The 10,726-nt window shown below is 48.2% G+C and overlaps 1 protein-coding gene and 1 long non-coding RNA gene across 2 annotated transcripts; both read right to left on the bottom strand.

Annotated features, from left to right (window-relative positions):
• Nucleotides 1-66: 66 nt before the first annotated feature.
• CCN2 (cellular communication network factor 2) lies at nucleotides 67-3,297 on the bottom strand. Its single transcript, XM_086877115.1, has 5 exons — nucleotides 2,848-3,297; nucleotides 2,525-2,747; nucleotides 2,143-2,394; nucleotides 1,703-1,914; nucleotides 67-1,386 (listed from the first exon to the last, which is right to left on the bottom strand). The coding sequence occupies exons 1-5, from the start codon at nucleotides 2,905-2,907 to the stop codon at nucleotides 1,090-1,092; spliced, it is 1,044 nt and encodes a 347-aa protein (XP_086733241.1). The 5' UTR covers nucleotides 2,908-3,297; the 3' UTR covers nucleotides 67-1,089.
• Nucleotides 3,298-4,869: 1,572 nt separating this feature from the next.
• Nucleotides 4,870-10,693, bottom strand: LOC111927692 (uncharacterized). Its single transcript, XR_002863709.2, has 2 exons — nucleotides 9,198-10,693; nucleotides 4,870-8,109 (listed from the first exon to the last, which is right to left on the bottom strand). It is a non-coding gene; the product is annotated as an uncharacterized LOC111927692 (long non-coding RNA).
• Nucleotides 10,694-10,726: the final 33 nt, after the last annotated feature.

Raw genomic sequence — 10,726 nt, forward strand, 5'->3', positions numbered from 1 at the left:
AGGCAATTCCTTTAGAAACATGAAAAAGGAATACTGGAGACTAAAGGTAAATGAAATACCAAGCCATTTATATAAAAAATATAAATACTTTATTTTCAACTAAAAAGGTGCAAACATGTAACTTTTGGTCACACTTCTCAACAAATAAACTGTCCAAAAAGAGCCATAGTCAAAGAAAGAAACAAATGCTCAAGTGGAAAGACTGATGAGCTACAGAACAGCCATTTCTCTTAAAGCCACTTGTCTTATAAAGTAGTAGGTAAACGTATTCTGCCAGACAAATGTTTTGTAACATTACAGGCACCTCAACTTCATCTTGACCTCAACTCACCATTTAACCCTATCTGAACAATTTCCACTAGAGTATCTATTTCATGCTTTGAATGCATTGTCAAACAAGCTTTAAATCTTACCTATCTTGTTCCAAAACAGAAGGCTATCATTGAACTTTCAAAGCATTAAACAAAAGCACAAAACTTTAAATTAATTTAGATAACTGTACAATTATATATACACACAGTATTTACAATATTCATAAAAAGTAGCTTGTTACAGGTAAATTAACTGCCACAAGCTGTCCAGTCTAATTGACATGGTTCTGACTCTTGTTGGCCAAGCCATCTGAATCAGAGTGTCAGAGCTGAAACATTACTGTCCTGACTAACAGAACACCTTCTACTTAGCACTTTGCTGGGTGTTTGCATTCCAGCTGTTGCTGTCTCTAAGGCAGCACCAGCAAACATGCTAATGGTCTCTTCTCAATTGCACTACTAAATGAAGCATGCTGTACCACATTAAGGGAACGTTTGCTTGAATCTGCTTTTCCTGCCTGTTTCCCTTAACCCCATCACACCAACTCAGGAACAACACGTTCTGAAGCTGTGTCTTGCTGCGGTCCCACTGTCCGTTTTACGTTCTTCTTCAAACCACCATTTGGGGTCAGTAGAAAAATTGTCTTAAGTCACATGAAGCAGTTTGTTGAAATTAAAAAAAAAACTGATTTAAATACCTTGTGCTATTGAATCATGTTTACAAAATGAGATGCAAATCAGTTCAAGTTGAGAATGTACTTAGCGTCTCCTTCCGGCTTTACGCCATGTCTCCATACATCTTTCTGTAGTACAGAGACTCAAAGATGTCATTGTCTCCAGGGCAGTTGTAGTGGCACGCGCAGGTCTTGATGAACATCATTTTCCTTTTCATGATCTCCCCATCAGGGCACTTGAACTCCACAGGGAGGGTGGCTGTTCTGTGGGGTGTGCAGCAGCGCCCATCAGTGCAAACACCACAGAACTTAGCTCTGTAGGTCTTCACGCTGGTGCAGCCAGACAGCTCAAACTTGATGGGCTTGGAGATTTTGGGGGTGCGAATGCACTTTTTGCCTTTCTGTTAGGATGGAAATGAATACAAGGTGTTACGAAGGTAGGCTTTCACAAAGCTTACCAAGCTTGAAATTAGTGGTGAGCAGACATGCTAATCCTTACTGTATTATCATAAGGCAAGACTGTCTTACACAGTGCCATAATACAGCATGAGAGAAAACTAAGGACATTTAAACAGTGATCACCACTAGGGTAAAACTCAAATTTCAAAGGAAACCCCTTGAAACTGACTACCTGTCAGCACTGCACTTTTGGTCAGTGTCCTTTGCTAATGGGTGGAAGCAACCTCGTACAGCATAGATAACGATAATTGTATTTACCTTGATGTTCTCCTCCAGGTCTGCTTCACAAGGTCTGACCATGCAGAGTCTACTCTGTTTCTCCAGTCTGCAGAAGGCATTATCATTGGTGACCCTGGTAGAGATACCCATGCCACAGGTCTTGGAGCAAGCACTCCATTCCGTGGTCTGCACCAGGCAGTTGGCACGCATCATCGTTGGGTCTGGACCGTAAGTGTCTTCCAGTCTGTAAGCTGCAGAAGACAGAGAGCCAAAATGAGACCACCGCCTGACCTCAACCATCTAAATGTTCCTTCCTTTTCCTGAGAAATCCAGGCAGCTACACTAAATCCGTGCATGGGGTGATTCCACTATCCGCAGCTCTCCAGCCTCTGCCCTGTGTCCACCTAGCCCACTGCCTTCAGCCTCCACGCAGGGTGCCCTCTTTCCCTGGCTGCCGTCTGCAGAGAGCCCCCACTCACCGGCAAGCGCAGGTCCCACGGCAGTCTGCTCTTTGGCCTCATCGCAGACCCACTCCTCGCAGCACTTCCCAGGGAGCTTCACCCGGCGCGGGTAGGGGCAGTCGGGGCTGGGCAGGCGGACGTCCATGCCGCACAGGGGCACGCAGCCCACCGCGCCGTCCAGGCAGGTGCACTGGTACTTGCAGCTGCTCTGGAAGGACTCTCCGCTCCGGTACACCATGCCGCTGAACACGCACGGGGCGCCGTCCCGAGCTGCGAGGGGCAGGGAGGCAGAGCGTGAGTCGTGGGACGTGAGTCCCGGAGGTTCCCACTTCCCTCGCTCCCTGCCCGGCGGGACCCTGTTCCCGTCCCCGCGGCGGGCGGCAGCCCCGGCCCCACTCACCGGTGCAGACGCCGATTCTGCGGTTGGCGGGGGAGCCGAAATCGCAGAAGAGCCCCTTGTGGTGGTCGCAGGGGTCGCGCTCGGTGCAGAGCTCGCCCAGCTGCTTGGCGCACACGCGGCAGCAGCCGCAGCCGTCGAGCACCAGGGAGACGCCGGCGGGACAGGTGGGGCCCGGCCCCGCTCCGCACTGGCACTGCCCGCTGCACTCCTGGCCCTGAGCCTGCTGCAAGTGCCGGGGGGGAACAGAGAGAGAGAAGGGGGGGCGTCAGAGCCGCCGCCGGTACCGCCCGGACGGGGCAGGCGCGGCGGGCGGCAGCACTTACCGGGCTGAGGAGAGCGAGCAGCAGGGCCACGGCCAACGGGGCCAAGGTGTTGGGGACCATCCTGCAGCGGTCAGCGCCTTGTGGGTGGCGAAGCGGCGGCGTCGGGCAGGCAGAGGCGTCGGGCTGCCGGGCGGCGAGGGGAGCCGAGGTGAGCCGAGGGCTTCTCGCAGGGCGGATCTCCTCGGCGGCGCGGACGGGGCTGCGGCGGGCGGTGGGCGCTGTGCCGGAGGGTGGCTGCTGGGTGCTGCGCGGCTCCGCTCTCCTCCGCTCCGCTCCGCTCCGTCCGAGTGTGCCGGGAGAGTGGCTGCGTGACTGCCGAGTGCCGGGACGGACGCCCCTTTATAGGCGGCGGCGGCGCGGCCTCGCCAATGGGCTGAATGGGGCCGCGGACAAACAGCGACATTCCGCGCATTCCTGCGCGCCGCGCCGCGCCGCCCGCCCCGCCCCGCGCCGCCGCCGCCGCCCCGGAGCGGCCCTGACCCCTGACTCCCGCATTCCTCCGGCTGCGCCCCCCCAGCGCACGCTCGCACCCCCCCAGCACGCTGTTTTATTTTTCGTCCTGGTGTGTTTTAAATGTGAGTCCCCGTCGCTGCCAGCGCTCCCGGCCGCCCCCCGCCCAGGGCAGCGCGTTATTTCGAGGCGGGCGGCGGGTCCGGCGGGAAGGGGCGAGGGGGGCGGCGGGGCGGTTGCCAGGGGAGTTCGGGGGAATCCGCTGTTTCCCTTCCATGTGCTTCCCCGCTCGTCCCTCGTCCCTCCCCCGGGCACAGGGGACGCGGGGCGGGTGGGATCCGGGGTGGCGCGGGGTACCCCGTGTCCGGCGGCGAACGGTCCCGGCGCTTTGGTACCACCGAAAGAAGGTATAATTACACTACCGGGTATAAATTGACTCTGTGTACCACTGAATCATACTGAATATTTGTAATGTGTTCCTTCCCTAATAGATGCTCTCTATGAATAGAGAGAGCGCCTATTTACTCTGAAATACTTGGCACAGCGAGTGGAGTCTGAAGCATGGAAGAAGTGGCTATTATTTTCCCACTGCCTGTGTGCAGCTGTCATTTCTGAGCAACACGTTCCTCGCACATCCCTGCTTCCAACCTTGCTGATGGCCCGCCCCAGGATTACAGCAAGAAGAGAATGGCATGCCTTTGCACTCAGCCAAAACCTTAACACTGTGGTTTGTATTTGACTGAACCCAGGACCTAAGCATTGTGGCTTGCATTAAGTCATTGCAGATAACTTCTATGATTAATGTTGTTTTTTTTTTTTTTCTTTTTCTTTTTTTAACCGTGAGGATGGCTCTTCCCCTGCCTCCTGTGTATGATTTGAATATTCAGTGATGTCATGTTGTTTGACCTCCACTTTAACGCAAGGAATGCCAATGTTTTGGCTTTTGACCTGTGGAAGTATGTTAGTGCTTAGTAAGAGAGACCGGCTTAATGCATCTAAAATCTGGTAGTTACCTTAAGAGATCTCATCTTTTGTATGCAGGCTTTCCCCCACTGCCATTCTCCCTTGCTCCCCACTTCTTTCCATCCCTCTATATCTAGGCATTTGTCCATGCTATGATGCAGCAATAAAACAGGATTCATGAGGGGAAAAGAAGGTCTTCCATGTAATGTCCCAGTAGGACCATTGTGCTGTAAAACTGCTACTTATATTCTGCCAACATTGTACTGTGTCTGGTAAAGTCATTTGGATGTCATTTCTTCTACTTGAAATTCTCCATTAAAAGAAATGAGCTTGGCTTTGAAAGAAAAAATGAATCTCAGAGGAACAGTTATGGTAAATAATATATGTTCCCAAAACCATGAGGTCTCCTAAAATCTGTATTTACTTGAAGGACTCCAGTGGCCTCAGTGCTGGGTAAATAGTATGTGTACCAAACTATGTATGACATGCATACCAAAATGCAAATGTAACCAGGTAAACAGAATGCCTTTTTTAAATGACTAAATATGGTAGGAGAACATCAGAGAGAGAGAGGCTCTAGACATGTTTTATAACTTTCCATGTAAGAGGTTTTTTTTCAGAGATACCATTTTATTAAACAAAACCTAAGAATCTCAGTGACAGAAAAAGTATGTTTAAAAGTAACAAACTACCAGAAAGCCAGGAAATCCAAAATTAAAGGATAAATCTGTCCTAAGTCCCTCCACTGCAGGCCAAGAACACCAAGCCCCATACACTTGCTACCCTGAGAAAAACGGCTTGAATAGTTATTAGAATTCAGAACTAATTCTGGTCTTTCACCACTGTGGATCAGGCATTAGCCCACTAAATTACAAATTGTACCAGCACATGCAGGTAGGGAAGAATCAGAGTCTGCAGCAGTGCCTTTTGGTCATCCTGCTTTCTGTGTTGTCAGATGTGTCACAATGGGTGCCTCATTGGTGTGTGTGTGTATGTATGCACAGGGGCAAAGGGAGCTTAGAAGCAAAGGCAGCTCTTGAAGACTCCAATCAGTCTTCAGCTTGTTCTTTCTGATGACAATCACAGAATCCTCAAGGTTGGAAGAGACCTTCAAGATCATTTAGTCCAGCTGGCAACGTGACCCCACCATAATCATCCCTAAACCATATCCGCGGATGCCACTTCCAGGTGCCTCTTGAGTATGCCGCAGGTTGGACAAGTACATCTTGGCACTGATGCATAAAATGGTTAAAATGCACTAATTTTGACTTCCATGCAGGTGTTTATACAGCACATGCTTTTAAGATAGTATATTTTTTCTGCTGAAACTAGGAATTCACTACACCAGCCTTGCAGACTTGTTTACACAGCTATATACAGTATGTGTGTGTCTACATCAGCTTCAGTTGGTGAAGTCTTGTAAAATGTACAGGTGTGGATTGCTACATTCCTGTCTTGTGTTTTTCCTTCTTCTTTTTTTCTTTTTTTTTTTCCCCTGCTTCCCCCCAAAAAGTCACTTGATCAGGTATCAGACATAGTGAAAACCTGGCAAGACTACAGGAAAGTGGCTAGACTTGGAGTGTTTGTGTACTTAAAGAAAGAATCTTGCACATTTTCAACTTTCAGTCACAGATATTTTTTTATAAGAGCAATTGGAGGTCTGAGCCAGCCCTCAAAGCGGAAATCAAAAGCTCCTAGAGAAACATACCCGAGGAATGTGAATCTGATCCAACAACCATACGCAATGCACATACAGTACTGTCAGTCTTATAGGAAGTCTTGCCATATATGGACATCTGGACCCTGAGCTGTTTATCATCACGATAGGCTCGTAGCTGGCTTCGGACATTTCTGGCTTGCCTCAGGTTTAGTGTGCCAATTAGTTCCTTTCTCAAAATGCTCACCAGGATATTTCTTTAAAATTGTAATAAATACATCTCAGAATTCTGAGAGGTCTGGTTAAAGTTACGTTAGTAGGCTTTTGCTTATAACGCAGATTCCAAGACTTACTCTGCTAGCTCAGAAATAGACACAGAATAAAAATAAAGAGATTTATTCCATCATGAATGTGGTTGCCTGGTATTTCTCTTTCTTAGAAGTCATCTGGTAGTTTATTCTATGTATCTGTAGGCATAGAAAGAAAGGGCTCTGAAGCAAACCACTTTCTAAACTTTTACTCATCCTTTTCTGGGGAGATGCGTGATCTCATGAATCAACAAAGGCAAAGAAAAGACCATCTTTTTCAGGATCTGTCAAGCAACTTATCCGTGTTGTGCAATTTTTTCTGCTCGGTTCAAGTGGCTCCTTTCACCTTGGAGCCATGACAATTAACTTCAACTAATCTTACTAATGAAAGCCATTAGCTCTTCTCCAAAGTGAACCAGAAAAAGAAGGCAGGGAGAACCAGAGGATGGTGTAGGGCCTATGGAAATGTTGGCTCCTGAAATGGTGGACCTAGTCCAAGTTCCTCAAGATACTGGTTCAGATCCTCTGCTGGCATCACTTGGGTAGTTCACTAAATGCACTGTTGACCATCAAAATACTGTGACTTGAAAAGTCCAGGCTCATTGGGCTAAAGCAAAATCATCAGATGCAATTCCCATTAGCAGACTTGAGTTTTGTTGTTTTCCATAATGTCGTTCTTTATGTGTTAAAATGCAAATATGTTGTTACTTCCAGAGTCCCTCACAATGCTGCTTTAAGCACTCGGCTTTATTCTTAAAAAGTAACTGGAGTTTTTGTGAATGTATGTGGTCTTAAACCAGCAAAGTGATTACTGGAAGTAGAATAATCTAAAGGGGTACTCAAAGCACATGTAAAATTATTTGTAGGAAAATGAGATTATGAGTACTGTGAAGCCAGATATCCTTTGCCTATCAAGCCTCAGATTCAGTTTATCTTTTTCCGAAAAATTTGCCACAGATCTGGTCTTAGAAGCACTGCAGGGAGCAGCATTCACTACTTTTGTGAGGAGGCTGGCAGTGTTCTGGATTTTTCTGTGTAAGCTAGAACCCTTCCATGGCTTGCAAAGGTGGGTAAGGAGGGAGAAGCTTTCAGTTGTTTATTTCTCAGATTTGACTGAGGTTTGCAGCCTCTTGCTGTAGTAAGTCAGCTTGTGTAGGGCTGCAGTGAGTCACTAACCACTCCTTTGACAATTGTCCCATAAATGGTTAACAATTCATAAAAAGTCAGTGTTGCTGGCTGGAGAGGAAATGTGGCCAGGGATTGACTCAGAACATACACCAGAAATCCTTTTGAGATTCTCAGAGGAACCACGTGGAAAACAGCTGGACGAATACTTCCTCCCACTCTGTCGTGGATTATGTGGGCAGGAATGAATCAGATCTGCTTAGTCTACAATGCACGTGATCTTGTTTTCAGTTTTTCAACCTGCTTCTTTCTTTTCAGGAGCTGTCAGTGTAAGTTTTGAGGGTTTGTAGGGTTTTTTCGCCCAAGCTGAGACATCAATGTTTAATTAAGATTTGACCAAATTAGGGACTTCCCTTAACAAATGCAGTTTGCTTTGCCATAAACTATGGGATCTCTTAATATTTGTTGTAGCTGCTGTGGAGTAGAGACCTGGGGAGAATCCTGTGGGATACATTTTCCATGTTGTCTCATAGGATAGGATCAATACTTTTACATGTGTGGGTGACAGAGTGGTTTCTTTGCAGAGAAAAGAAAAGAGGTAAATGTCTCCCCCATTTTTGATGCAACCTCAGTTCACTGACCTTGGTGTAGTGGGCTTTTCTGTTTACACAGTCCTTCCAAAGGAAGTGGAGGAGTTGGCTTACTGTATAGGTCTGTAATGCCTCTGGAGGGCTTCATAAGCACAGTGCAGCCACTGACCTGCAAAGGAACATAATGTCCTCAACGCATTGGCACCGGATTTTAGAGATTCTATGATTTTTCTGGAAAAAAATCGTAGAATTTGATCTATGAGCTGATGGTTCAGCTGCCAGCTTGGCTGTCTGTTTTTTCAGCAAGTGATGTGTGGTATGTGACCTGTGTAAATACATCTGTACAAAGTGACGCAGACAGGGAAATTAGGATGTAACCTACAACAGCCAAGGTGGCTTCCTTATTGACCCACGGATGTGTGTGAAATTTAGCAACTACCGGGCCAGGTCTGAAAAACATCTTAGACTGCTGATCCCTCTGGTGTTGGTGGGAAATTCTCTGTCAGACCATTTTTCACATGGAGACGAGAAAAACAGATACTCCAAGAAATGTGCATTTTTAGGGAAGTGGGGATATGTTTAAAATATTTTGATTTCCTGCAGGAACTAATTGAGGAAACCTAGTTGTTTTAAACATCAATGGTCCCAGGTCTAGAGTTTACAACCATGTTGCTACAGATGTCTTATTGATGTGTGGCTTTTAAGTAATAAGCATGATGTTGTAAAAGTGGTAGGACTTTCACTAATAGCAAGTGTTTCTGAGCATATTACTCCATTTATAACCCTTTTATTAAAGGGTTTTAAATAGAAATCAAGGTTAGGTTTTTACTGTATGGTGTTTGTTTTGGCCATTTTGGACAATGGGGTTTTTATGAAGATTGAGCCTAAGAAGTTATTTGTGGTGCATTTCTTGTGAGGAAGTTATCTGTGATGGATCTTGTGGAAAAGCCTAACCTTAATAGCAAGGTAGAGATGTGTGATTATTTAAGATTCAATAATGACATGGGATGAAAAGACAGTTCATCAACTGCCTTTTTATATTGCCTAAGCTTTGCAAGGTATTTGAAAACTTTAAATCTGTCCTAACAGTGTTCCTCTGTGAGTTACAAACTTTGTAATAAAATTTTCAGGTGAGTTTTAAAAACATATATGAACTAGCCTTTCTCCTTCTCTCACTCACAAGATACAGAGGGTTGGTTTTCAAATTCCTGGGAACAGCTTTCTAATTTTACCTTCTTAAATTCAGTGATATCTTACCTAAACCTTCACGTATCTTTATTTTTCCGGATAAATGGCTTGCAAAGAGTGACAGTGGAGTGCATGACTTGGGAAGTGCACTTTCTATTTCTTTTTTCCCGTCAAGCTGCCACAGGGGGGAGTAGAAGTTTGGAAAGGATTGCGCTGCCCAAAAAGCCACCGAAGCGAGTGCTGTGTTTGTGTGTGCCCTGGCCAGTCTCTCACTGGGAGAAAAGCAGGGGCAAAAGAGGAGTGGGTGTTCTAGGAATGAAAAGGTTGGTTGGAGAAAGGGGCTGGAGGGTTTCTGCAGCTAGGACAAGCTGAATGGTTTGCAAAACCACGCTGCTTTTCTTATTCATTCCTACCAGCTTTTCTGTCCAGATGTAAGGAGAATGTGACTGAATTGTTTTCCTGCCTCAGGAGGGAAGATGACATGTGGGAGTTGTAAAGTACTTGCAAAATCCCTGCATGTTTGACAAAAGACTTTTCCCACATTAGGGCTATTGGCTAATGAAGAAAAAATGCAGAGGCAGAGTCAAGGCGGAGGACACAGCGAGGAAAAGTTTTGCTAACTTGATAGAAAAGGGTTGTTTCTGTGTTAGCCTTGGTGAAATCCACCCTGTCTGCCTGATGATGAGTGACTGGGCTCTGTGGGTGCTGTGCAGGCAGGATGTGGCTGCGGGCTCACCCTCTCGTCCCCCGTGTGCCCGCGGCTACCAGGCCCCCATCGTGCCCTGTCAGCCCCCATCATGCCCTGTCAGCCCCCTCATGCCCTGTCAGCCCCCATAGTGCCCTGTCAGCCCCCATCATGCCCTGTCAGCCCCCATCGTGCCCTGTCAGCCCTCATCGTGCCCTGTCAGCCCCCATCGTGCCCTTTCAGCCCCCATTGTGCCCTGTCAGCCCCCATTGTGCCCTGTCAGCCCCCTCATGCCCTGTCAGCCCCCCTCATGCCCTGTCAGCCCTCATCGTGCCCTGTCAGCCCCCATCGTGGTCTGTCAGCCCCCATCGTGCCCTGTCAGCCCTCATCATGCCCTGTCAGCCCCCATCATGCCCTGTCAGCCCCCATCGTGGTCTGTCAGCCCTCATCGTGCCCTGTCAGCCCCCATCGTGCCCTGTCAGCCCCCATCGTGCCCTGTCAGCCCTCATCGTGCCCTGTCAGCCCCCATCGTGCCCTGTCAGCCCCCATCGTGGTCTGTCAGCCCTCATCGTGCCCTGTCAGCCGCCATCGTGCCGTCAGCCCCCATCGTGCCCTGTCAGCCCCCATCGTGCCCTGTCAGCCCCCATCGTGCCCTGTCAGCCCTCATTTTGCCCTGTCAGCCCCCACTGTGCCCTGTCAGCCCCCATCGTGCCCTGTCAGCCCGCATCGTGCCCTGTCAGCCCTCATTTTGCCCTGTCAGCCCCCACTGTGCCCTGTCAGCCCCCATCGTGCCCTGTCAGCCCCCATCGTGGTCTGTCAGCCCCCATCGTGCCATGTCAGCCCCCATCATGCCCTGTCAGCCCCCATCGTGCCCTGTCAGCCCCCATCGTGCCGTCAGCCCCCATCGTGCCCT

The sequence above is a fragment of the Cyanistes caeruleus genome, chromosome 2, assembly GCF_971803275.1.
Source record: "Cyanistes caeruleus chromosome 2, bCyaCae1.hap1.1, whole genome shotgun sequence".
Taxonomy (NCBI): Eukaryota; Metazoa; Chordata; class Aves; order Passeriformes; family Paridae; genus Cyanistes; species Cyanistes caeruleus.

Bases quoted from the DNA above. Each gene is read 5' to 3' on its own strand.
- CCN2 (XM_086877115.1), bottom strand. From the start codon at position 2,907: ATGGTCCCCAACACCTTGGCCCCGTTGGCCGTGGCCCTGCTGCTCGCT. The intron at 1,915-2,142 runs GTGAGTGGGGGC...TGTCTTCTGCAG, and splicing joins CGTGGGACCTGCGCTTGCCG to CTTACAGACTGGAAGACACT. The intron at 1,387-1,702 runs GTAAATACAATT...CCATCCTAACAG, and splicing joins ACCTGGAGGAGAACATCAAG to AAAGGCAAAAAGTGCATTCG.